This window comes from Oenanthe melanoleuca, chromosome 23 (genome assembly GCF_029582105.1).
Source record: "Oenanthe melanoleuca isolate GR-GAL-2019-014 chromosome 23, OMel1.0, whole genome shotgun sequence".
NCBI lineage: Eukaryota > Metazoa > Chordata > Aves > Passeriformes > Muscicapidae > Oenanthe > Oenanthe melanoleuca.
In genome coordinates, this window is record NC_079356.1 from 3493014 (window position 1) to 3520608 (window position 27595).

Sequence of the window (27595 nt, forward strand, 5' to 3'; positions counted from 1 at the left end):
CAGCGCGCGGCCGCTCCGCGCATGCGCCGCGCGCCTGCGCGCGCCCGCGCCTGCGCGGCGGGGGCTCGGCGGGGTCGGGGGCGCCCGCGGGGCGGGGGGGACGCGCCGGGATCCCGCGGCGGGAGCGGCCCGGCGGCTCCGCCGCCCTCACGGGGCTCCCGGCGGCGGCACGGGGCGGAGACCTCGCGGCGCGGCTGCCGGGGCTGCGGCGGGGGCGGCAGGTGACAGGTCGGTGGTCTCCTGGCTCCGCAGGCGCCGCCGGGGTGAGTGAGGGCCCGGCCAGGCCACAGCGCCGCCCTCACGGCCTCTCGCCCCCGTGGCGCGCGCCTCACCTGTTCTCCTCCTTCTACCTCCTTCATTCCTGAATTAATTCATTTTGAATTAATTAACTTTTTTACTGAATTTAACCTTTGTTGGTACTGTCGCAAAATGTGGAATATGTAGAAATTTTCTTAAGGATGTTGTGTGATATTTGATGAGCGTGTGCTTTCAAGCCTTGGCAAGAAGAAGGGAGGTTTAATCCCTGAAACAAATAGCAGCTCACAAGCTCTAAGTGATGTCCAGGTGTTAGAGAAACAAGTTGCTGTTGGTAGAGTTGCCTTGTTAAGGTTGAGCCCTGGACATGCTTCATGATCTCAGGCTCAGAAGGAGTTTAGCAAAGCCTGGGGAAAAGCATGTGCTGGTGCTGGTGGACACAGGAAATGCACAATTGATGGGCAACAAAGACACGGGGCAGGACTGCCAGCGTGGGGAATGAACTAATAAACCCAATCTGGTAATTGTATGAATCAACCCCAGCTGGGTGATTCTGGCAGGGGGAGATCACAGCCTCCAACTCATGGACTGCTGACCCAAGAAACCACCAACCCAAAGGAAGAGAAACACTGAGCAGGGCACTAATTAGCATGAGAAGCAAGAGAATCGTTAGCCAATAGACGATAGAACACTAATTAAAAGAGAACTATGTAATATGTAGCCAATGAACACTGATGGCTTATTAAGAAAACCTTTTAAACCATGTGTGAGATACAGATTATTGAGATTTTTTATTGTGAGCAATATTGGACATTGCTAGCACCCAGAAGTTGATAAGGACATTGTATTCCTGTCTCTTTAACAATTAAATAATCTATCTGCTAATTAAAACTTGGTCTTAAAGGAAATCTCCACTTCCCAGTTTATCTGATTTGCACAATTATAGGCTGGTGCTGAACTGCAGCTGCATTTCAGTGGTGACTGAAGTGATCCTTATATAAACACTGTCCTTCAGCTGGCCTGAAAAATACAGAATATTTGGATTCATTTAGGAAATCCTATCAGGTCTCTCTTAGAAATCATGGCACTCCAAGGACAGAGAGATAATTAATGTGATAATTTAATAATTAATGCTTTTCACTTATGCAATAATCCTCATCCTCAAGTCTAAATTAAAATAATCCTTATCCTGAAGTCTAAAATAATTCTAGTTGATGAGTTGTTTTGTGAAATTTCTCAAAGAATTTAGGGTTTTTTAATGACAAAAGATGTTATATGTGAACTGTGAGCCTGGTGTGAAATTTTATAGTAGTTTTAAGAAGTAATTTTATCTTTAGATAGCTACAAATGAAAAGAATGAATAATTGAATCTTTTTTTAATGGGGACAAAATACAATAATAAAAAGCTAATAGGAATTTATATTAAATTTTTAACGAGTTATAAATTCTATTATAGTCTCAATATAGAGCTGCAGGTGTCAGAGTTCCCCAGGTGTTGTGCACAAAACCCACTGTGAACATACAGGTGTCCCAGAAGCAGGTGGGTCACAGCACAGATGTGCTGTACATGTGTGCAGCAGCTGAAAATGCACAGATTTCTCAGTGGGATTTTCTAGAAAGACAGAAAATAGAGAAATAATTTTACTACATAATAAATAAAGAATAAATATTAATGGAAAGGCTAAGAAATTCAAGTAAGGGGAAGACCTTAAAAGTTTGAGTTTGGTTTAGGAATTAAGATATTTATAAAAATAAACTCAATTTTTCTTTTTGCTCTCTGGTTTTTGAGGCTTTGCAAAGGCTGCCTTCTTGTTTTCAGGCTGAAGTTTAGAAATTGTGGGTGTTTTTGTGTTGACTAAAGCTCTATTTTCATGTCACCCCAGTGCCAAACGCTCAGCCAGTCAGGATAACCTCAAATACCACGAGAACTCCAGTGGCATGGCAAAAGTACTGTAACTTCTTTTACATTGTACATTTCCATAGCATGGTATAAAATGAACTTGTTCAAGCATTTTAATGGAAACAGATATGTTTGTGTCATTGTGTGATTCTTCTAGTAAATCAAGGAGTGATGAAAGTATCTGAACTTCAACAGAACTTCAACATGCAACAGAAAATTCTTTTAGACCACTGTGTGAAGTATTCTATGAGAAATAGATCCTGTCACTACAATAGATCATAAATCAGCCATGTTTTAAATTATGTTTAAATCTCAGTGATGCTGAAATCTCTGCCTGCTGCAGGTTTCCTGAGGCTGCTGCTACAATGGACAGACAAGAGGGTGACAGTGAGAGCCACCATTTAAAGCCAGATCAACCCTGATCTGAGACATCTGAGCCTGTTCTCTGCAGTGTGTTGGAACCAGAGCAGGACATTCTTCAGTTTGTTCAGGCTCTTGACTCTTGGGTTGGCCCATCTTTGGGAAGACTTGATTGTGGCCAGTGAACAGGAAAGATGGAGAGAGACTGTTTCCAAGGGCTTGGAGTGATAGGACAAGGGGAAATGACTCCCCACTGCCAGAGGGCAGGGTTGGATGGGATGTTTGGAAGGAATTGTTCCCTGTGAAGGAAACAGGGGCTCCATGTGTTCACAGGAGGCCCTGTCAAAGGGTGCCCAGAGCAGCTGGGGCTGCTCCATCACTGCAAGTGTCCAAGGCCAGGCTGGAAGGGGCTTGGAGCAACCTGGGATAGTGGAAGGTGTCCCTGCCAGGACACTCCCTGGCAGGGAATGGAACAAGATTATCTTCAAGGTCCCTTCCAGCCCAAACCATTCCATGATACTGTGATTTTACATGAACTGTCTGTGTACTAATGTGGCTAAAAAAGGCACTGCAGATGACTCCGGCAGAACAGACCAAGATAAATGCCTGGATAAGGCAGGGAGAAGATAAGATTGTTCCACACTATTGTTTTTGAATTGCTTTTTAATACACCCCTGGAGTGTCTATATTCCAATCTGCTGCACAATCCTGCATGAGACTATTCCTCTTTAACCAGTGACATTTAAAAAGGAACCACGAAACCCCCTCCACACGCAGGCTGCAGTTCAGTGAACTGGATGAATGATCTTTGCACATCCCCATGGGCATGCACAGCTGAATATAGATCACCCAGAAAACCTGCCAGCTGTATGGAGTGAGGCTGAGCACTCCTGCAAACCTGTCAGCCCCGTGGGTTTTGGCTGGGCACTCCTGCCTCTGCTCCAGTGTGGGGTCTCTGCAGAGAATTCCAGCTGCAGGTGGAGCAGCCCTGCTGTGTGTTTTGGGCCAAACATGAATTAATAACAACAAATAATCTTGTTTCTTTTCCACCGAGAATCCAAACAGGACAGCTTTGGGAGAAGGGCAGAAGAAAACATGGCTGTTGCAGATGTTGTACCCACAAAGAATAATGAAATTGTTAATGCTGGAAAAGACCTCTAAGATCACCAAATCCAACCATCAATGCAGCACCACCATCACCTTCACCACTAAGCCATGTGGTGCTTTGGGCACTTCTTTGTCCTGGTTGTTGTCATCGACTATGAAGTGATGTGGACATGAGCAGCCAGTGGCCTTTTCTGTCCCAGAGATGGGCAAAACTGTGAACACCTCTTAATTTTAGATGTTCTTGTACTGCAGACTCTTCAGAGGCAGGGCTGTAATGCTGTAAGAAAACACAGGGAATGTTTCAGTGGAAAAAGAATTGCAGTGGCATCTCCTCTCGGGCCCTGAGCAGGCAGGGAGACCCAGGGGCACTGAGGAGGTGGGTTTGTGTCCCAGCTCAGGGGCTGCTCTGGCTTTGTCCCTCCACGTGCTGGGTGGGATTTGCATTTCCCTGGCGCTGGTGATGTCAGGAGCTGCCAGGACAAAAGGGAACAGGAGGCTTGGAAACAACAAGGATCAAGGAAAGAGAAAAGCCAAGTTTTAAAAAGCGAGTGCTTAGTCACGGAGACACAGACACAGGAGGGCTGGCAGGGGCCTATTTCCATGCTGAAACTCCCCCTCATTCCCAGACTTGCTCTGGCTGTGTTTGCTGTTGAGATAACATCCCCTTCCCCCACCACCCACAGATAACTGAAGGAGCAGCCGTTGAAAAAGGAAAAAGAAAAAAAAAAAAAGAAAAAGGCAGTTGCCTTGCTCTGCCTGCAGGAGAAATGTCAGGAAGTGTCTGGTGGTGGGTGGGATGAAAGGAGGAAGCTGAACTCTAAAGAGAATATTCTAGCTCTGCTCATGCAAAAAAAAGCCCCTCTGTATTCTGCTTGATAAAAACATACAGGAGCAAGTCCTCCTGCCTGTAGGAGCTTGGAGTGACTTACACACCTCTGAGAGATTTATTTGTACATGCTGCATTACCCCCAGCACCCCAGGAACTGGAGGGGAAAAGATGGAAACAGCTTGGGAAAAGCACAAACATCATCAATAATTAATAGTTCCTTTTTTGTAATAGGAACGATCCAATATTAATTATGAAGTTAATTTCTGTTTGAATGGTTCGTGCCTGTGTATGAAATTTGGACCAGAATTTAAGTTCAGTGCAATCATGCTTTTATTCTAATTACAATAATTATAAATCTATTTTGCATTCTCTTTTTAAGTCTCAATAACACAGGCTTTGTTTTCCAAATATGCCAGACAGCAGTTTTTGCACACCAAATATGGCAGCTCTCAGCTCCCCAAAGTGAATCTGGTTATAAATACAAAAGAAATTGTTTTGATTCATTGTCAGTGTACCAATGTGAAAATAAGCCTAGAACAGGGGTCAAGATAAGTACTTTGGATTTCTGAAGTCACAGAGTCAACAGGGAGGAAAGAACTTAATTGCACACATCATGAAATATTTAAACAGACAGTGACCAATGTGCAGATGTGGGATGCAGACTTTTATAGCTAATTCTGTTACAAACAGCTGATGCTGCTCTGTGTCAGGGACTCTGTATCTTTCTTACTCTGGAGCCTTAAAAATCATCAGGGCACCATTTTGAAGCTTATTTTTTGTACTGGGTGATCTGTTGGGAAAAATTCTATGGCAGAAGCACAAAACCCAGACAGAGAACTGAGTTTCTTATTGAACTGTAGACCACCAGCTCGATGCCCTCTTGGGACATGGGTGTATTGGTGGGTGGAGGTTGCCATAAGAGCAAGCAGAAAATTTCTCTTTGTTGCACTTGGTTTTCCTATTACAGTCATTATCTATTTTCCAGCTATATCCATGCCTTTCTTGTGCTGCCAGGACAGACTTATTGGAAAGTTTTTCTAATGGAAATCCAGTTTACAGACAGAAGTTTTATGAAGGTTCATGAGAGATTCTTTTGTTGAAGCAGAAGAAAGGAGATGTGAGTTTTCTCTTCACTTTTGGGTTTTTTCCTTTTGTTTCTCTATCTGCTCTTGTCTCTCTGCAAGAAATCTATACTCCCACCCCCAGTAAACCTCCTCCCCATGACAGCCCTGTGGTCCTTTGGCAGTGGGAGAGTTCATGTTGGCACCAAGCTCACTCTGTGAGTAAAATGGGGTGAGATCAGTAAAATCTGCACGAGACATTTCAGACTGCTTGCAGGCTCTGCTAGCCACCTTAATACCCTGATGTTTAGATCTTATTATCTGCCATAATAGGATTCCAAAAGTAATTTTCAAAAAAGGAAATGTTAGACTTTTACAAAATCTGATTGTGTTCAAGGTCTGGGATAGGTGTCAGGTCATCAGAGCAGTAATCCCCTGGGAAGTCTCTTCAAGTGCCTGATGCTACTGTAGGATTAATTTTATCTTTGTCTTTGGAGAGTCACTGAAGAATGACATGAATAACCTCTGGAGTTCTTTGGCCATTTGTGTTGTTTGGAGACCTCCTCTCAAATCTTTATTGGAAAACTGCCCACTCACAAACTCTGGTTGCTGGTTTTTAGTATCATTCTGAATTCGTGCCATGGCTACGTCATTTTTTCCAAATGCAGAATAAAACTGTTAATTTTAATATTTCCACAATTTTTGTGTTATGAATTTTTTTTTAAATTTTTGATTTTCTGTTCCCTCTTTTGTGTTTGTCTTTTGGAAATAGCAGTGGATTAAAATATATATATATATTCAGGGAAGATTTTGCCAGTCTTTAGATTTTTGAGAAAGCCATGGCAGCCTGATGAAATACAGCATTGTGAGTCTACTCCCTTCTGCCCCACTGACATTCCATGCATAGCCAAATATTAAGCAGAGCTCAGCTCAGAACTGGGATTTTGCAGAGTTGATGTATCTGTTTCTCTGCTTGTCTCTGTGAGAACAGGATTTTCTGTAACACATCCCATTCTTGTTGCACCTTTATTGTCACAGAATCCCATACTGGTTTGGATTTGAAGGAACCTTAAATCCCATCCAATTTCACCCCCTGCCATGAGCAGGGACACTTTCCACTATCCCAATGTACTCCAAGTCCAACCTGGCTTTGGACACTTCAGAGGCAGCCACAGCTTCTCTGAGCAACCTGTATCCACCCTCACAAGGGAGAATTTCTTCCATATTAAGCCTAAATTTCCCCTTTCCAATTGGAAGCTATTCCTCCTCATCCTGTCACTCCAGTTTCTGATGCAGAGTCCCTCTCCAACTTTCCTGGAGCCCCCTGCAGATCCTGGAAGGTGCTGAGGGGTCTCCAAACAACCTTCTCTTCTCCAGCTGAACAGCCCAGCTCTCCCAGGCTGCCTCCATAGGGAAGATGCTCCAGCCCCTTCATCAAATTCATGTCCCTCCCCTGGATTTACTCCAGCAGTTCCATGTTCCCCTTACGTTGGGGGCACCAGAACTGAATGCAATATTTTGAGAGTAGTTTGAGTAGTCGTTTGAGTTTGGGTAGTTTGAGATAATCTCCTCCCTCAACCTGCTGGCCTTGCTCCTCTGGATGCAGTCCAGGGCTCAGCTGACTTTCTGGGCTGCATCTAAAGGACTATGGCCAGCAGGTGACAAAATGTGACAGAGTTTTAAATTCTCTTAATTGAAGAAATATGAAATTAAATTCTTTATAATAGAAAACCATAGAAAATTAAGTTCTCTTAATAGATGACGTGGATGCTGTTAATTCTAGGGCAGTGGGATAAATTCTAGTTATGTCTATCACATTTCTCTCCACAGCTCAAGGATATGTCTGGATTGACAGCTTTGTTGTGCAACTCTGCTGAGTATTCCTGCAAGGCAGTGACATCCTTAACTCCAATTAACATCACTGGGAATGGAGGGCTCTTGGAGCCTCCTGGAAGACAGACCTGGCATGCTGGACTGTCCAATCACTGGCAGAGCAGCTACTGCTGAGAGTGGAGACTCAGGCAGCAAGAGGAGGGAAAGACCAGATTATCCAGATTGTGTGATCTTGTCAAGTCACAGAACTTCCCAGCCTCAGAGCTCTCTATTTTTAAGCCTATTGGCATATTTGTTGTGATATGGAGGAAAAACCTCTTGGAGAGCAGATTTAATTTGTGCTCAAGGATCGGTGAAAACAGCACGAGAGGGAGAGGAGAACCCTCATCATTGAGTGCCAAGGAAAGTGGCTGTGAGCTGAAGAGCCACTGCAGCAGCTCTTGGCCCCTCCTGCCATCCTGCCTCAGCTTCAGGTACCAGGTAATGCTGTTGGCATTTTGCTTCCTCCTTTATTCTGTCAAAGGTCACACTTCTGCATGACACTGTGGTGAGCCCCACAATGATTCATCATGTTCTGCAGGAATCCCTATTCTTCCAGGCAGGTTTATCCCAGTGTACCACAGACTTGCAGCAGGGCAAGGTATCTACCCTGCACCTTCTGGGTGCCTCCCTGCTCTGCTCTCCCCTCCCACTCCTCCCTTTGCTTCCTGATTCTTAAAATTCCTGAGCACCTCTAGTTCTGGGACATACTGGAATTTGTGCACACAGCCCTTAAACTGTTTTCTTCTGGTCAAAATTTTCCAGGGAATGCCCAGGGAGTGCAGACATGGCATCTCCTCCCAACGTTTAATTGCTTCTTCAGTGGGAAGGGATGTTAGTGGGATTCGTGTTTGTTTGTACTTGGGACACTTACAGAACCTCATGGGGTAATTATTCCTAATTAGCAGCTTGGACACACGCTGCTCCTTCCTCCTACAATCTGCAATTAATAATACAGACATAACTCAGATTTCTCCTTGCCAGTCTTGTGTTTATGTTTATAATAGGAGGAAACAGTTTAGGGAAAAAAAATTATCAGAATCAATCTCCTGCTGAGCTCCACACAGGGATTACCCAAGGATTATCCTGTGCTTGTAGCAGCTGAGACATTCAGAGCTTTGGGCACCTCTGTGTCTGCCTGATTCCCTCTGTCATATTCCTCTAAGTTCTTTTCCTCATTAGTCATGGACTGCTTCTTACCATGGCTTAATTCAAGTTTTAGATCAGTTGTACAGTATGAAAAGTCCTCAGAAGTAGTATCACTAATGTTATTTTTAAATAGATTAATATTTTGAGGACAAGAAAGGTCTGAAGTTCTTCCTTTTATTCTTCTCTCTGTGGTCCCTATTAAACTGATCTAATGTTTGCATGCACTGAACATCCCAATAAACAGATCAATGTGAAGGATGGAGAAATACTTCAACTCTTATCCCAGGTGTCACAGAGAATTTCCAGTCTCAGAAATATTTGTTTACAGCAGAACATACTGGGGAGAACATCCCAAGCTTTCTTCCTCAGTGTCTGTTTTGATATGAAACCAGCCAGCTGCCCAGCATGAACACTTATAAAACAGGTGATTGTTAAGGGAGATTGTTTTTACTTCAAGTCGTGCTCAAGCATCAGTTTTTCTTTGATTTGAAGACCAGGATAAACACTAATATTGCAGCTGCAAAATATGGACTCTTACCCTGGCTTCTACTAGATCTGGAGAAATTCAAAGCCACTTTGAGGACTTCAGACAAATTCTACAGATTTTTGTGGTATAGATTTTTCATAGAATCACAGAATATCCTGAGTGGGAAGGGGACCCAGAGGGATCATTGAGTCCAATTCCTGTTCCTGCTCAGACACACCAACAATCCCACCCTGTGCATCCCTGGAGTGGTGTCCAAACACTCCAGGAGCTCTGGCAGCCTTGTGGATGTGCCCATTCCCTGGGGAGCCTGGGCAGTGCCCAGCACCCTCTGGCTGAGGGAAGAACTTTTCCAAATATCCAACCTAACCCTCCTGCCACAGCTCCAGCCCTTCCCTTGGGACCTGTCCCTGGTGATACAGAGCAGAGATCGGAGCTGCTCCTCCCTTTTTCTGTTCTGATTTTTGTCATGCAGATTTTTGCAGAATTAAGAGAATAATTTACTCTGTTTCTTTTGAAGAACAACAACAATAAAAAATAATTACTCGCCCCCTAAAATACAGTTCACTTGTACTTAAGACACAACACAGGCAAACTCAATCCTTTCCCACTCAATATTATTTGTTTCCTGAAGAAACAGAACCAGATGTGACACTTAGGTAGTGCCAGTTGTTTGTGTGTGATAAGAGCCAATCCCAAATTTGTTCTTCCAGTGATTTAACCTCTGAGACACCTCGTGGTGGAAACACTCACTGCCAGAAACACGGCCACAGCCAGAATCCATTTTAAAACAACCTAGAGTTTCCATCCTGCAGTGCTTGGAAGTGGCTGAAGTCCCACAGCCTGTACAACATTGATTCGGAGCCAGGATCAATCTGTGGCTCCTTTTTATTTTAAAAAAAATATAACGCCACAGGGACATTTCTTTTGTTGCTGTCCTACGAGGAAAGGCTGGGAGAATGGGATTGTCCAGCTGGGAGAAAAGAAGACTTTGGGAAGACTTAATTCTTTCCAGTACCTCAAGGAGCTGACAGGAAGGATGGAGAGATAGAATTTACAAGGACAAAGGGGAATGACTTCCCACTGCCAAGGGCAGGGCTAGATTAACTCAGGAAAGAAATTGTTTTCCTGTAAAGGTGGGGAGGCCCTGGCACAGAGTGCCCAGAGAAGCTGTGGCTGCCCTATCCCTGGAAGTGTCCAAAGCCAGGTTGGACAGGGCTTGGAGCAGCCTGGGATAGTGAAAGGTGTCCCTGCCCAAGGCAGAAGGTGGAACAGGATGGACTTTAAGGTTGCTCCCAGCCCAAACTACTCTGTGATTCCATGATTCCATGAAGAATGAAACTGGCCTTTGGCTTCCCCAGGGTATCAGAAATATTTATGGGATTGATGATGTGTTTTCACAGCACTGCCACAGTTCCAGGTCTGTGCAATTAACGTGGGACTTTCCCTTGGGTTTCACACGGGATTTGATTTTTGTTGTTTTCAGACCTGAAACTGAATGTGAAACATCCCTGGGAGCTTGAGAGGAAAGGTATAAAAACCTCGTGCTGGTGTCATGTTGTGTCTCCTGCGTGGCACTGCTGAAACCAAGGTCACTCAAGGGATGGAATGTGTTTTTGGCCTGTTTTCTGTAATGGAACATGGAATGTTGGGACTGTAACCACTATGGTCTTGGTACTTCTGCTTTATTTTTCACCCCAGAATGCACTGTGTACATTTTGGGGAACTGCTGTCCCTTTTTGTTTGCATCAAGCCGTGTCCTGCTTTCCTAGGGCGTCTGGAAAGAAACTGCGGATCGCTGCTCCTAGATCAGAATTCTTTTTTTGCTGCTTCCCTGCCCGACTTTTCACACGAGACAGACTGAACGTGACTCCATATGTTGGCACCGGGGTTCCACACCATCCTTGAACGCATAAATCAGGCATTTTTAATCTCAGATTTTGTTTCAAAGCAAGGAAGGCTCCGGCCTGCAATTGAAAATACGTTTATTTGACATTTTTCCAGCCGCAGCCAGAGTTCAGCGTGCCCCGAGGCGCCGCACAGCCAGGCCCGGGCCGCGCCTCCCTGTGACTGACAGCCGAGCCAGCCAATCACGGCCCGCGCTCCCGCCGCGACTTCGCCTCCCGCCGCTCAAACTGCCCAATCAGCGCGCGGGGGGTTAACGGCCCGTCCCGTGCCAACGTCGGCGGTCAAACGCGCCAATGGACGGAGGGCAGGCTCATTACCAATGAGATCAAAGAGTTAGCGGAATTGCCACACGCTATTGGTGACTTTGCTTGTCAGTCAACGCCGCCGGTGCCGGTGGTTGGCTGGTGGGGAGGAGGGGGGCTTCCGGGGGCGGGGACATTATATTAGGGGCGGACAAAGGCGGCGGCGAGGCTGTCCAGCTAGCCGCCATTTTGCGCAGCGGGCGCTGAGCAGCAGCAGCCGCCGCGGCCGGAGCTCAGTCCTCATCTCCTCTTCCCTCCGCTGCACCATGTCGCGGGATCGCTTCCGTAGCCGTGGCGGCGGTGGCGGCGGCTTTCACCGGCGCGGCGGCGGTGGCGGCCGCGGCGGCCCCAACCACGATTTCCGCTCGCCGCCGCCCGGCATGGGCATGGGACAGAACCGCGGCCCGATGGCGGGCGGCCCGCAAGGCCCAGGCGGCCCGCCCGGAGGCGGCCCGAAGCCCGAACCACCGAAGCCGCCAACGTCCACCTCTGCTCCGCCTTCTTCATCCTCCTCAGCCTCCGCCACTACGGCGGGACCCACCGGCAGCCAGGCGGGAGCGCCTCCATCCTCTGCGCTTCCCGCGGGGCAGCAACCACAGCAGCAGCCGCCAGTTTCGGCTCCTTCCTCGTCTCCCTCCGGTCCACAGCCGCAAGCCAAGCCCAGCCCCAGCCCCACGCCGGCCGGCGGCCCTAAGAAAGGACAAGGACAGTCTCCTGGAGGTGGCCCCAAGGGGCCAGGGGGCCCGCAGCAGGGCCCGCACAAGGGAGGCCCAGGGCACCGCGGCGGGCCGGGCGGGGAGCCGCGGGGCCGCGGGCAGCAGCACCCGGGCCAGCAGAGCCTGGGGGCACAGCAGGGCGCAGGAGAAAGGAGCGAGAAGCTGTCGGACGAGGTGAGTCACTGCCCCCCCCCAGCCTCCCTCAGGCACAAGATGGCGGCGGCTCCGCGCGCCCGCGCCGCCATCTTGAGGGGAGGAGCGGGGTAGAGGCGGCGGCGCCTCAGCGGGAGCCGAGCGGTCCCGGTGTCCGAGCCGTCCCGGCGCTGCGGTTCGCGTCCCGTCGCGTTGCCCGGGGCTGAGGTTTGGGTTCCCTCGCGGTGGCAGCTTGCTGTGGTTTGGATCTCCGAGCCGTGCCCCTGGCAGTGTTGAGCCTGCGGTTTGGGTTTCTTCGCGGTGGCTCGTGACTGTGATTTGGGTCCTTTGGCGGTCCCGGGGCTGCGGTTTGGATCCCCTCGCGGTGCCCGGACGGTCCCGAGGTTGCGGTTTGAGTTTTCCGGGGGTCCTCAGGTCTCTCCGCAATTCTGTGTGCAGCACTCAGTGGTGGCTCGAACTGGTCTGATTCTTTGTAGGGGTTTAAAGCGAACCTCTCTCTGCTGAGGCGGCCCGGGGAGAAGACGTACACACAGCGCTGCCGGTTGTTTGTTGGGAATTTGCCTGCTGATATCACAGATGAAGACTTTAAAAGACTGTTTGCCAAATACGGGGAGCCAGGAGAGGTTTTTATCAACAAGGGGAAAGGCTTTGGATTCATTAAATTGGTAGGCATTCATGTTGTGTGTTCATCCTTTCGTTCTCTCGATGTGGTGATGTACAGCTTAGTTGCTAAACCTGGGTTTTGCGCTTCCCCCAGGAATCTAGAGCTCTTGCAGAGATTGCAAAGGCAGAGTTGGACGATACCCCCATGAGGGGCCGGCAGCTCCGCGTTCGCTTTGCCACGCACGCCGCTGCCCTGTCGGTGCGGAACCTCTCACCCTACGTATCCAACGAGTTACTCGAGGAAGCTTTTTCCCAGTTCGGTCCGGTGGAAAGAGCTGTTGTGATTGTAGATGATCGAGGTAGATCAACGGGAAAAGGCATTGTTGAGTTTGCATCAAAGCCAGCTGCAAGGAAAGCGTTTGAACGGTGTACTGAGGGGGTGTTTTTGTTGACAACGTAAGTACTTTACCAGGATATTTTAGTTTTGAGCTGAATACTGCAGGATTCTAGTTTTCTAGGATAAAGGCTTTTAGAGGAGTAAACCCAGTATTCTCTGTTCAGCACTCCCAGGCCAGTTATTGTGGAACCGTTGGAACAGCTGGATGATGAAGATGGTCTTCCAGAAAAGCTTGCTCAGAAGAATCCAATGTATCAAAAGTAGGCACAATCTTTTTCATATAAGTAGGGTATTAGTGATGTTTTAAGTGGTTGCCTCTGGCACTGGGGAATGTGGAAAATTTTTCAGAAACAGGCTTTATATTTTCGGTTGTATTTCCAGTTCTTGGGGCTTTTTTTTGTTCATAGTTTAAAGTAACATAATGAGTTGTTTAGTGTATTCACCAAGTGTTACACAAGCAGTTTTTTACATTGTATTACAAAGAAATAGCAGCTCGACAGATGGTTTTGTTTTGTATGTAGAAACTTGAGAAGTCAGACTTGATTTGTTTCATGCTATTGTTGAGAGCTGTCATCTCCCTTAAGGCATGTCTTGGATTGATAATCCCATCATCATGGGGAACTTGGAAATTTACATTCGTGGTTTGAAATGAGAAATGAAGTAAAATTTTAACTCATTCCATGATTAGTATAAACTTGTTGCATGCGGATTTGCCTTGTAAGCTGACTACTGGTATAAAGGAGTAAAGAGTCTAGAGAAGTAAAGAATCAAGAGAAATCTTTTCTAAAACAGCAGGTTTTTGTTATTATCTGTGTGTTAAACCTGTTTGTTGTAGGAATTTTATATTTTCCCACATCACAAAAGGGAGTGCAGGGAGGGAGATCCAGTCAGTCTTGCTTGGCTTAGAAAGGGTTCAGAATTCCTTGCTTTGATCAAAAATTGTATGTGGTCTTGTAAGAGGCAGCTTTGAGAAGAATGTGGATTAATATAGTGATCTAGAATGTTGAAATACTTCGTGTTGGTAGTGTATGGAAAGCTTTTGAACTTGGTAGTTTTGTTCCATAAATTACTGAATTTTCAATTCGAATTTATTTATATGACAAAACAAACTGTTGACCCTCTGGCATTTTTAGAATTATTTAAGTGAAAGTAAAGGCTGTTATTTGCCTTTGACACAGAGTGCTTTGGCACTGCAAAAATTCACCTCATTTATGCATGCTTGGGCAAAGACCTGTCTTGTTTGAGGATTCTACACCTGCAGTTGTCAGCAGTGAAGTGTCTAAAGACAGTTTAAAATGAGGCAAACAAGCAGTAGCACTATGAAGATTTGCTTGTGGGTAGTGCAGGAGTCTCCACATGTGCTGTGATATTTATTTCTGTCCAGTCTGAGTGTGTAAGGTGCAGCACTTCCATCAGAGTCAGTCCTCTCTCCCATGGTTGTCAGGTATTCTCAGGGTGCCCTTGATGTTCCTGATAATTCAGTTGTTTTGCTTGTGATCTTGTATTGACCTTGAGTTTCTAGGATTGCCCACTCTGAGTATCTTCCTTTCTGCAGGGAAAGAGAGACTCCTCCCCGTTTTGCTCAGCCTGGCAGTTTTGAATTTGAATATTCCCAGAGATGGAAATCTTTAGATGAAATGGAAAAGCAGCAGAGAGAGCAAGTGGCAAAAAATATGAAAGATGCCAAGGACAAACTTGAAAGTGAGATGGAAGATGCTTATCATGAGCATCAGGCAAACCTCCTGCGCCAAGGTAATGGGTTCTGAATTCTTATTATCTTTCTGTTTTAAATGCTGGCTTAAATATATGGCTCTTTAATGATTTAGTGAGTAAGTTCATGATTTCTGATTATGAACTTGAAAATTTCAGAGGTAAAGAGAAACTGTTAGTTTTTGGTATTTATTTCAGTGGTGTATTGGTAAGAACAGTGACATTGGAAGGTACTTTTCTGCCACAGTGCAGCTGAGGCAGATCTAATTCAGATATAGTTAAAATTTGCCATTTTGTGACAAAGCTGCTCACAGGCTTCATTCCTGCAGACCTCATGAGGCGCCAGGAGGAGCTGAGGCGTATGGAAGAACTCCATAATCAGGAAATGCAGAAACGCAAGGAAATTCAGCTGAGGTTAGTTTGGCTTGCATGGGATTTTATTCAAAGTTACATTTACACATTTTTTTCCCAATTACTTACATATTAAAGTTTTTATTTTTCAAGAAACACCATTGCTGCTTCAGTTTGTGTTCGCGAAATTGAACTACTGTGTAAGTTTCTCCTCTAACATTTGAGCATCATAGACTATGTTGTTTTTTTTCTGAAGTGTAATCACTCAGTGCATTTTTATTGCTGGAGCAAGTGATGTTGGTGTGTGTTGGATGTGCTCCACTGCTGGGGTTTAACGGTCTGCTTTGGGGTGACCAGGCAGGAGGAGGAGCGTCGCCGGCGGGAGGAGGAGATGATGATCCGCCAGCGGGAGATGGAAGAGCAGATGAGAAGACAGAGGGAAGAGAATTATAGTAGAATGGGTTACATGGATCCAGTAAGTGAGATCGTGGTGGGTTGGGGATATATTACTGTGCTCAGGGAGTTTGTTGATGTATTTTCAAGATCATTGTGTTTTGCTTCCCTTGGGTTGGTGATTGCACTGTGTTGTGTATGGGCAGTGGCAGTAGTTGGCTGTACATGTGCTTTGTCTTCTGAAAAGTTTGGATTTTGGTGGTTGATTATCCAGGTTAAAAGTTGTTTCTTCTATGCAGAGGGAGCGAGACATGAGAATGGGTGGTGCTGCCACAATGAACATGGGAGGTAAAGAATCTTTTAAGTAATTACTTCATGTGGCTAACTTAGAAATTGTCAGAATATGATTATCTATTTCTCTCTCTTAGATCCTTATGCTTCAGCAGCCCAGAAATTCCCACCTCTGGGAGGTGGTGGCGGCATAGGTTATGAAGCTAATCCAGGAGTTGGCCAAGCAGCCATGAGTGGTTCTATGATGGGAAGTGACATGGTAACGTATCCTGTGGTGCCTTTAGCTTAGCACAAGGGAGTTGTTGTGGTTGGGAATGAGTTCTCCAGTGTTTGGATGGTTGTGAAAATGTCACTGTTAACTGCTGACTCTCTTGTCAGGTGTTTAACACAGGACAACGTGGCAGTGTGTAGCACTAGAGTAGTTGATAACCTTTATGGTAGCTTACACACTCAGAAATTGTAAGTGAATTCAGATGTGCTCTTAAGCATATTTGCAATTAACTGACTTCATTGGACTTTGGAAATTCTGCGTCACTGTTAGGCTTGGAAGGATTTTTTTTTGAACTCTAGAGAATCTGACAAATTTCATCAAAATGCTTAATGTGGTAGTTTTACAGTAATTTGATGTTCTGTATTGGTGGACAAGAGAGATTTTTTTTGTTCTCCTTCCCAATGTGTAACACTTTGTTTTTGCCCTTCCAAGCCTAGGTAGGCTGGATGCATGTTGGTCTGGGTGTGCTGTTCAGTCCAAAATCTGCGCTCAGGTCTGTTCCAGCAGCAGATTAACTTAAGTAATCAATGGTAAACAGCATATCCCTTAGTCTGTGCTGATGTTGCTGTAGAAGAGCAGAAATGCTGGTTTTTAGCTTCAGGCATGTTCCAGTTATCCTGGACTGTAGCCATTTGTGGTTCCTGTCTCCAGAAGGAATGATAGCCCGGTCTGTTTTCCTGTGTTGGGCATGGCACAAAGGTAGAACCTGTTAAAACTACAGCATATCTCCTGTTCTGAGGTATGTTTCCAAACTGTACTAATTTCTGGCACACTACATGTGTGACTGGGCTTGGAGGTTGCTTGGTGCTCCTACACTGAAGTACCATGGATGTAGATTACAGAAGTGCTTAATGGGCAGGATGGGAATCTGCTGGCTTAGGTGGCGATACCAGTGTGCTTTCACCCTCCTGAAAGGGTGTACACGTGTAGCACAAGCTGAACTAAATGATTTTTGGGTGGGTTTAGGCCTCTGGCTTAATGAGCTAAACTTCCATAGTAGCTTGTCAGATACTTTGTTTTATCTTTTTGGGGACATATCTTTGGAATGGTAACTTCACAGAGCATCATTGATTCAGTAAACAGTGCTGTTGGCCTTAAGGTATCTCAATAACCTACTGATAAATAAGCAGTTCCTGAGCTTCCTGTGAGCAGTTAGGCAGTGTGTGATGGATAATATGTACATTTTTCTTCTGAAAACAATGGTACAGGTGCATGTTGAACTTGTGTAATACCTGAAATGTGGTCTGGTCAAAAGATGTGACAGTGAGGTGGATTAACTGCCTGGAGTTTCTTAGGCTGGGGATTGCTGTCACAGTTCTTGGGCTGATAGCTTCAAACAGAACTGGAGATGAGCTGAAGCTGCCATGAATTAGGCAGAAATAACCTAAGTAATATTTTTGAAACTCCTTTCTTGGAAGGAGTGATGCTGACTTTCAGAAGTCAGGAGCTCTGAAGTGTGCATTTTTAGTTGCAGATACTTTTTGTAACAAACCACCTACCATTATTCTGTGGCTCAGTAGTGGGAACCTTGGTTGAAATGAAAGTTTAAAGCTCTCTTTGGCCTCATAATGTGTAAGTTCTATAGGCTGAATGCTGATCACACCTAGTAATACAATAACTGAACAAAGTACATGCAACTAGAGGTACTAGTAAATAGACCTGAAGTCTCTGCTTTATTGCAGAGTAACTTAGCTGTTACACCTTGGTGTGAAACCCTTCAATTTCTGTGAAACTGTGAATTTTCCAAGAGCTTGTGGTGAAGGTGGGGTGGGAGGGGAGGTACTGCCTGGATGCACACAACCCTCTGTGCATAGCTCTAACTGGAAACACTGAGTGCTTGGAACACGTTTTGCATCTGATGCAGCACCGGCAGCTCCGGAGTACGTTGGGTTGAACAAGTGCCAGTCTTTGCTCGAGCAGTTGCGTTGGTTAGGTAAAGCACTGGTCAGTAGCTTTTTTCACATTTTTTTTTTCTTCTTGCAATGCAGTAGTGCTCACAATGAGTTTTGGTACTGCCAAAGGCCTCTGCAGTTTAGTCAGCAGACCGTAGTCTTAACCCCATCTTGAAAAGCACATGGTCTCTAGACAGCACATGCCAGTCCTGGTGAGTAGGCATTCTGTTACATTTGATGAATGTCAGCTCCTGCTTCAGCCAACCAGAGCTGCATTCTCTCATTAGGCTTATTTGGAAATGACAGTGATGTAATCTGAGCTTTTACTGCACTAAAGGTGAGAAGTTTGCAAGCTATTTGCATTAACTTGGTTGAAAATTTTGCTAGAGCTCATTTGGAAAGGTTGTTAATTCACATCTGCACTAATGCTTACATTTCTAGCACTGCAGGGAGGATCTGTTCTTTGTAACAGATGTATGAGAATGCATCAAGTGGGAACATACCTCAAGGCATGTATTACAATAAACTAATTTTTAAATTACCCTTTTTTCCTTTCTATGTTCCCGGTACCTGTGGATCGGCTCAATGGTGATTGTATCGACGAACCTTGACTACGGAACCTTCTAAAAATATATACTTAACACACATGGACATCAACTACTTATAATGAACTGTTAATTCTGTTCCAATAGCGTCCTGAACGCTTTGGGCAGGGAGGTGCGGGGCCCGTGGGTGGCCAGGGTCCTAGAGGAATGGGGCCTGGAACACCAGCAGGATATGGTAGAGGGAGAGAAGAATATGAAGCCCCAAACAAAAAGCCCCGATTTTAGATGTGACCTGTAGTTTCATTCCAGTTTGTTTTTGTCTGTCTTGTTTAGACACCGACTTCTTAATTCTTGCATTTTAGTAAGAAAGCTACGTTTTTATGGATGTTAGAAACTTACTGACCTAATATTTGTAAGTGGTCTGTTTGGGCGAGTACAATTTAATTATGTAATGCAGTGTTTCAAAATCAAATTTAGCTGTTTTTTTGATGTATAACGTCCCTAACTTGATGGCAGTGTACCTTGTGCCACTGAATTCCCAAAGTGTACCAACCTTTTTTTTACTGTGCTTCAAATAAATAGAAAACTAAATGTAGTAACTCTTCTTGCCAGTCGTGGTTAAACAAACGAGGCTGAATACCACACCTGTTACAGTAACCTGAGAGCCTCAAGCTGAGGTCGGACCTAGACCAGGGTGTGGAATGCAGTGAAGAGTGAGATCTCTTCCCACAGTGCCTCTCTAGCCAAAGATTGGGTTAAATTGTAGCCGAACTTTGCAGTAGGTGCAGATTTTTTGAGCAGTAATTGTGCTGCGATAAGGAAGCAAATGGAGATCTTACAAGTGCTGTAAGATACATTATTTAAAGCTTCACTGCAAGCAGTGCAGTAATGAATTCCATATTTTAGCTATGGGTGGTGGGATGGTAGCACTTACCACCCTGGCAGTTACTGCTTGGAATCTTTCAAAGACTTTAAGCAGAAGACTAGCAATGGTTATTTTAAAATAAATTCATAGAATGCCTTGTATTGGCTGACTTCCTCACTAAAGGATTGTTAATGTGATATTTATATGCTCTTAAGCTGTCTTGAGATTACAGGATCTGGCCTTGCTCCATATTGTACACCTGCCTGAAATTGCTTGGCAAAAAGACCAGAAGTGTTACTCGAGTGATTAAGGTTAACTTGCTTATGTCCTCATGCTAACAGTGGACTAATATGCCTAGTTCAGAATACAATCATTTGTATTATGGGGACTGCAGGAACTATTCTTAAATTGTGTAGCTGGTGGGCAAATCCTAAAATCCTGTATGTAAAATACAGCAATCAGCTTGCTTGCATGATGGTTATCGCTCTTTTATTATTGATGTTTGGAGATAATGCTTCAAAAGTAGTATCTGAATCTGGAGTTTTAAGAGTTAATACTACACAGTGCAAATAAACTCCCTTTAAGGTTCTTTTTGTAGAAGATCTGATGAATTCGTTAGTTTGCTGTTCATTTTATTAAGCCCCAGAAGAATTTCAAAGCATTCTGGACTCCTTGGTAAGGTAGTTGCTTTGCTTATTATTACAGTGTACCAGGTAAACTGGGAACGTGACTTCCCAGTGTCAAATACCTTGGTGTTAATGCAGGATACATCAACCTGCTTGGCACAGAGTAGGTAAACTTAGCTTGGCTGTACCTTCACATGATCCCCAACCAGCAGAGTTCTGTGAATAGCTTTAATCTTCCCAATATCCTTCCATTCCTTGTGCTAAGCATTGGCTAATTCTAAATTTTCTGCTAAATTTTCCCTGTGGTTAAAACTTAAGTGTCAGATTGCAGGCTTTTAGGGTACAGATGTCTGATCCCTCTTGAAGTACTGTTACCCCTTAAATGACAGAATAGCAAGTTGGGAAATGCTGATACAGGTAACACTGCTGTGGAACGTGAAGCTCACTAAAGAGCAATTGAGCTTGTTTGGTGAATGCTTTTGTTTACCCAGAAAAGTTTGGGGGTTGGTAACATGCTATAACAATGAATTGCTCTTGAGGAGGGAATTCTAAATTGGCAGTTCCTAAACTGCACACCAAGTATTTGGAAGTTACTTGTATTGGATAGTTTACAAATGAGCAGTATCAATGCAATTTGCATTATTGAAGTGGTTTTAAACAATATCTTTTCTGGAGGGTGTTCATGGGACACCCTCAAAAGGTGAAAGTGTCTGAGGTGGGGAATTCTGAACATGAACATTAAATTAATTTTTTCAGTTTATTTTTCAGATTACATGTCATTCTTTATTAAAAGAGATGCTGGTGCATATCCTAAAGTATGTTCTTTTATAGTTCTGTAACTTGGAAGAGTGAAGGATGCTGCTGTCTTTGTACCTTACAGATCTTTTCTTTGGGTACCCCTGTTTTGTACGTAAGCTACTGTTGCTAGGTATTAAAATAGCTGAGCTGCAAAACCATGATTAGTAAATATATTTGAAAGATCTGTCAGTTTCCAAAAGATCTGAAAGATTGGTTAAATCTGGCTTTGTTGTAGCTGCATAAGCAGAATTTCTAAGACAAGTTCTGCTTTGAGTTGCATGTACTAAACAGGCATATGATGAACTAGCCAACTTCTTTTCAAGACCTTATAAAGATGGTGTCTTAAAAGCTGGCAAACTTGTCAACTTCAAAATCTGATAAAAGTTACTAAATGTGGGAGGCAAGAAAGTGACATTCCTTTGATCTGTTCCTATGAGGTTTTGGACTTTCATAAACTCAGATTTATATAATTGAATCTTCTAAAATCATTCAGAAAAGTGCTTTGCTGGTCAGACCTGTTTTTGGATGGTCTGGATCACATAACATTTTTGTACTGGACTTGGAGGACATTGGCTGTTGCAATTTAGCTTGTTTTATCAAAATTGAGCCCATTTTGACACTTGGAGCTCTAAAAACTGCAGCAAGTAGAAACTGGTATCGTTACACATATGTCTTCACACTTTCTCAGAAATGAATACAGAATAATCTTACCTTCTGGCATAGATACATTACACTAATCATTTATACAGCTGATGAGAAATTGAAAATGCTTTTGAGATTTTGTGGTATTTTTGTGGTAGACAAATTCTTGGCTTCTCCTTGGCAACCATTTACTGTGGCAGCAAGTTCTTGCTGGAGTTTGAGACTGCAATTTACACTTTAAACTAGTGGCCTGCTACATAACTGCACTTAGCCAGCATTTCTGCAGTTCATAACTGTGAGGAACGTAGTACCACAAATGGCAATGGACATTAGGACCCGGATGTAGTATTCCTGCTTGCTCCAAGATTCTCATTGCCGACTGCGTACAGGTAGGTAACAAGCAATATAATATAACTTGGTGACTTTCTATGTAATCTTATACTGTGGGTATTCTGACATCACACTTCTGACTGTGGAATTACAGTGCAGCACTCCATACCTGTATGCTGAGCTTGCATCAAAGCTGTGTGGTTTTCGGTTGGAAGATTTTGTCTCATTCAGAGACAACAAATAACTTACTGTGGTTCTTAGATGAGGATTTCCAGACCCGATTCCTCTGTACATACAACTTGGCTTGGGTGGATTTTTCTTAGTTCTGATGTAACTGAAGATACTCTTAAATGAAGCACTGTGGGGAAGAGGGCATGTGATCTTAAACTCAGTTCAGTAGTTGACAAGGTGCTCTCAGTGCCTGGAAAAGAACACGTTTAAACTTTGTGTAGTGATGAAGTGGCCCATCTGCAGCTCATCCATGTGTAGAGTCTTGGCTTGGTGGGAATGTGTTAGTAACCACTGCTCTTGCCTCGTGTGCTGTGTGAGAATCACCTCAAGCTACTGGTACAAGCAGCTCTGAGACTGATCCAGAATATTTTTGAGGACATAAATGAGTGCTTGATTGAATAGCCCTGTGAGTTTCATAGAGCTTATTGGACATTGCAGTAATCTTTATTTTAACCTTTGATTGACAAGCCTGATACATTCCTCTGCTTTGACAGTGATGAGATTCTGTACTTCAGCTTTGTAGAATCATCTTTGTAGTGTTATATACAATTTCATTTTTCATCAGTCTTGTGATGCAATTCTGATCTCTTCATTAGTAGAACTCCTGACTGTAGTGTTCCAGGATCAACATGCTTACGTTGCCAGACATCCAGACATGCTGATCTCCAGCTCTTTTGCATTAGCTCTTGAACCTGAATTTCAAGGTCCCTTGTTCCAGCGAATAATCTAGCTCTTGTCTGATACTCAGTTTATTTCACAGGTGTTGTAATGTGTTTTCCCTTGTTCTGGAAAGTTCTGCTTTGTATACTCGTTTCTGGTGTTATTGTCACTTCTGGACTCTACCTTGTTACCTTCCAGGCAGGACTCTTGCAGGTGAACAGTGATCTGCAGAACAACCTTGCCCTCTGTTGTAGCCACCTTTCCAGGTTCCATTGAACCCTTGAAGTAGCAGGTGCACCATAAGATATTGGCAGTAGGTCTTTGGTTACACCACAGTGAGTGTAGCCCATGCCAGCTGGTCACACAGTGACACCTTGTCACAAAGTCAGTTTGGCTTTTCATGATGGGTTTACCTTTACCTGTGACTTGAATCCATTTTGTGATGGCTTATCCTTAGCTGGGGCTGGGATCTGGTAGCAGACCTGCTGGCAGCCACTGTGCTGTCAGGTAGCAAAACTGAATTAGTGATCTTAAACCATTGCTCAAGATCTGACTTAAGTTTTTCCAGTGTGCTCTGGATACTTGGCCTGTAGGAATGTCATGGAGGGGTTATTGGCACATCTGCCTCATTCTACATACTTGAACTAAGCAGGTTTTTGACACTCTTGGAGCAAGCAATTTGTGACTGAACCATGGGGCTCAGACCAGCTCTGGCTGCAGTAATGAAACTTGGTGTGGTAGCAAACTTAGTCATGTCTGCTCTAAGTCAGTCTGTAACAAGTTGGGTACAAGAAACGACATTCAAGTGCTTGCATTGTGTTTCATCTTGGTTTTATCTATGTGTGAAATACACTTTTTCTCAAAAGTTTACCTGAAGCTCAGAAGTGTGGTGTCAGAATACATCTGCGTACTGCTAGGCCCTCCAAGCAGAGCCTGGTGCTGGCAGGAGAGCACAGCACAGCGTGGATGGGGCTTTATTGTAACATTAAGCATACAAAGTGTTGATTTGCTTGCAGTTCTCCCCATAGCTAAACACTGAGGCCTGTGAGTAGTTTTAGGACTGGAGCAGTAATGGGGTTGCATGTCTCTGTTAATCATTGCCAGCTGCAGTGACATGATCAGGAAGGCCAGTGTTCTGTTCCATTATGTTCAATGAGGCCGAGCATGTTGGGGAGGATGCATCCAAGTATGCTGCTCTGGGGAATCACTTGGCTTCTTCCACTACCAGCAAGTTTTGGAATCAGCTAATTAGCTTCAGATTTTTTTTTTCACTCTCCATACCAGCTAGTGGGGCTGTTAAATAGCTGCTGCCTGGAAAAGGAAAAAAGGGAGGATTGGCCTTCTCCCACCTGTGTCATTGCTGCTAGGTAATGATTGACACGTTAGGACTTGGCTGTGCAATCCTGCAGTGATCTGTGAACACCCCATCTCTATAAATGTTGCTTTTGAACACCAGTACTGAAGAGCTAACTGGGGAGGGCTGGGAGGAGTGTGGCTAGCAGGGAATCTGGAGTTTTCAAAGGATGCACAAAGATATAGTATCCCTTATGCATGGTGTTTGTTGCTATGGCAGAGAAAACAAAACGTGCATAACTCCTTCTCCCAGGGGCTGTGAGGAAACCCAAGTGGGTGGTGGGTTGAGGACTAAAGCCTGAAGTTGTCCCTGCCTGGTACCCATGGTGGGATCTGCCTCCCAACTGGAGCTGTGCAGAGCCTTGCAGCACATCCCCAGCTCTCACCATTGCAGGCTGCCCTCAGCTATAGTAAAGGGGGTCTTGAGGAGGGAAGAACATTGCTGAGGATAAAAGCAGTGACAGTGCCAACCTCTAGTGTCTGCCTTTGGCTTCTGAAGCACTTGGACTGTAGAACATGAGGGCTCCAAGAGGGCAGAAGCACTGTATTCCCTCAGGAAAGGGAAGAGAGGGGGCATTGCTATAGGAGACAAATAGGGTCATAGAGTTGAAGTAGCTGACAAAATCAATGCCTTCACATAAGGGATAGTATACCTCTGGCTGCAATCAAACTTCACTGTGCTCACACTGGGGTTATGGGTTGTGCTCAGGGTGCAGTTCTTCAGGCAACTGCCTGCATATTCCTTCAGCTCTTGATGAGTGTTTAGGCTAGCCTATTTCTGCCCCTTACTCTTCCACGTAATAGTCTGGAATAATTGATAAGTACCCCCTCATAACTAATCAGTCCATGTATGTTAAAACCTTATTTTTAAGTTAGTTTTGAAACGGCCACAATTTGCTGTGTATGACTCTAATAACTTCAGTTGTTATCCTTTAGGTGAAGATGAAAGCTGAGTGACACCAGAGTGCTCATCCATGGGAAGTAAGTATTGCCTTTTTTTTGTGCTGGATGGATGAAATAATAAAGGTTTTTGGACACATGGTGTTCAGTCACTGATACCTTTGAATTGGGGAACACTGAGAAGTTGGAACAACTGGATACATGAAATGTGTAGGGTTGAGCACAGTCCCTGCTGTCACACTGTGGGCTTGAGCATCCTGACTCTACCTGGGCTTGATATCTTGACAGCAGCAGCTAAAAATACCTTTCTAGACGTGGGTTTGTACAAAAGATTTCAAAATCACTGCAAGTATAATAACTTGGGAATGTTTTTCCAGTTGAGGAGTTGAACATGAGCACATCCAGCACGGTGCCCAGTGGTGTGTGGAGGGACCAAGGGAGCAGGTGGACAAGTAAGTAGTTGGTGTCCTTACACTGCCAGGAGGGCTCTGTAGCCCATCACCCTGTGCTGGATTATGTAATTCCTGCCTGAAATGTGTGATTAATCTCAGTTTTATATAACATTTCTGCATCTTGCTTTTGTAAAGCCAAAATGTAACCGTTGTCTGAGGCTTTTCAGCCCTGCAGCAGCAAATAAATTCTGTCTTTTGTGTGCTGCAGGTGGTCAAACAAGAAATGACCATTCCTGCACTCAGGCTGCAGTTGGTGATTGTCAGCATGGGAAAAGGAAAATAAAGCAACTGCTTCTCAGATGTTAATTCAGCTAAACCTTGTTAAAAAGCTGTTTGCTGAAATCTCTTAGCATGGAATTTAAAAAATAACCTGGTGTATGAATTAGCATATACAGGAGCACAGCAAATAGCAGTTCAGGGAAATAAACTGACTTGCAGAGCTGGAATTAATGACATTTTCCCTCTAATTTGCCACTAAACTACAAGGGGAAACTTCAGATATTTAAAATCTTGTTTGAGGAGCAACATGCTGAGTTCCTTAACTTGGGAGTCACAGGTAATTAAGGGTAGACCTGTAAAGTGTGAAGCCAGTGGGATTCAATGGGTGAGTTCCTATTGAATCCTCTGTGGTTTGTCACTGCTGTGCAGTAGGAAAACACACAAAACCATATCTGATCTTAAAAATAGATTAATTCTGTTTATTTAATCTCCAATCTGATGTGAATACTTGAGAATATTTGGCAGGTATGTTGTTTGTGATTCTGAATGGTGATTTCATGTTGTGTAGTTTTTGGTGTTTTCTGTCTGTCTTTCAAAATCTTTCTAATCATGTGCTTTGCACTTGCAGAAAAAGAAGTCTGAGTGCAATGAAGAGGAACCAGGAACATGCAGCTCTTAAAAATAAAATATATTTAAATATTTTTATAAACTATTTGTTTTATTCCGGTGGGTATGGTTGGGTCTGAGAAACACAGATTTCTGGAAATTTCACTCATTCCTTACTCCCATTTGTGTCTTAAGTAGTTTTGTATTTAGAAACCTGTGCCTGCTTGGTTTTTAATAGCTTTTTTGGTGATGACTGGAGTAATTAAGCCTGAGATGCCAAGAGTTAGAGTTCTCTAGAGGCCAAAGCAGTGCTGGGTTTAGCTCTTGCAGCACAAATTGCCATGGTTCATGTTGCTTCACTTGATGCTTTGGCAGCTGCACTGTGGTTCATGCTGTCATTCATTAAATACAATCCTTTGTTTAAATATCAAGTTGTTTAATATGTTGAAATACACCAGTGGTGGCTCTGCTCATTGTAGCAGGGTTTCCTCCTGCAGTGGCACGAAGAGTCGTAAATATTTGACTGGGTCCTGCTTTGCCAGATTAGATACATGAAAATAAATTGAATTTTATGTGGCAAAGTGGTATGAAATGCTTGAGAGGGGTCTGAATGCCTAGGAGTGCTCATGGCAGGGAGGATTGGTGTGTGCTGCACCAGGAGATGCTGCTGCTGTTTTCTCTCAGGCAATCAGGTGCTGGGTGAGGGCAGTCTGAAGTGTTTCACTCTGATTTGATGACTTTGTGGCATTGTCTGGATCCTGAAAAGGCTTCATTGAGGTTTTTGTGGTTCCTCAGTAGCTGCCCTGCAGGGGCTGGGGTTCAGTGTCTTTGCCTCCACAGCTACTGCAGCTTGTGCAGGCTTTTTTCTTCAGATTGTTATTTTCCACTAACTTGTCCTCATTTCCACTGTTGCAGCACTGGCTGCTTCCTGTGAGAAACTGTTCCAGCATTCCATGTGCTGAACTTCATCTCCTCACCTCCCTGCTATGGGTAAATTGCAGCCTGTATCCTGTAGGGATGGGGATGAGTTTTCCCTGGTGCTGGTGTCTGCTGTTAACCATCACCTGGGGTGTCCTCTGGTGAGGCTGGCACCTCATTCTCCCAAATAGTTCATTAAGTAGCTTCTGTAATCAATAAAAGAGACTGAGACCAGGTACACTTGAATAGTGGGAGCAGTGCCTGCTGTCCTCATGCCACTGAGCTGCTGCACTCACTTTTTCAGGGTTTGGTGTTTATTCTTAAATTCCTTTCTAATCAAAGAGCTTTCCAAGCCGTGAAGGCCTGCAGCCTGCCCTGGCCTGTTGTTGTCATTGCACGGTGTGCCAACCCGAGCTCCAACTCTTGGTAAGCAGCTGAAGAATCAT

At 44.5% G+C, this 27595-nt stretch overlaps 1 protein-coding gene and 1 long non-coding RNA gene across 4 annotated transcripts; both read left to right on the forward strand.

Moving 5' to 3' along the window:
• Window positions 1-73: 73 nt before the first annotated feature.
• Window positions 74-8788, forward strand: LOC130262113 (uncharacterized). The gene is made up of 2 exons (XR_008842064.1): window positions 74-5568; window positions 7343-8788. It is a non-coding gene; the product is annotated as an uncharacterized LOC130262113 (long non-coding RNA).
• A 2204-nt stretch (window positions 8789-10992) lies between these two features.
• Window positions 10993-25406, forward strand: SFPQ (splicing factor proline and glutamine rich). Of its 3 annotated transcripts, XR_008842063.1 has the most exons (12): window positions 10993-12117; window positions 12573-12761; window positions 12854-13155; window positions 13261-13356; window positions 14652-14848; window positions 15136-15220; window positions 15515-15632; window positions 15850-15898; window positions 15979-16100; window positions 18697-21869; window positions 24991-25035; window positions 25332-25406. XR_008842063.1 is itself a non-coding variant. In XM_056508912.1 (11 exons), exons 1-10 carry the CDS (start codon window positions 11494-11496, stop codon window positions 25009-25011), a joined length of 1803 nt encoding a protein of 600 aa, XP_056364887.1. In that variant the 5' UTR covers window positions 10993-11493; the 3' UTR covers window positions 25012-25035; window positions 25332-25406. The 3 variants fall into 3 exon arrangements, 1 of the variants encoding a protein (XP_056364887.1); XR_008842062.1 differs by having other exon boundaries at window positions 18697-25035; XM_056508912.1 differs by lacking the exon at window positions 18697-21869.
• Window positions 25407-27595: the final 2189 nt, after the last annotated feature.

Excerpts from the sequence above, each read along its gene's own strand:
- SFPQ (XM_056508912.1), top strand. The coding sequence starts at position 11,494 with ATGTCGCGGGATCGCTTCCGTAGCCGTGGCGGCGGTGGCGGCGGCTTT. Across the intron at positions 12,762-12,853 it reads GCTTTGGATTCATTAAATTG|GAATCTAGAGCTCTTGCAGA; the intron begins GTAGGCATTCAT and ends CGCTTCCCCCAG. Across the intron at positions 13,156-13,260 it reads GGGGTGTTTTTGTTGACAAC|CACTCCCAGGCCAGTTATTG; the intron begins GTAAGTACTTTA and ends TTCTCTGTTCAG.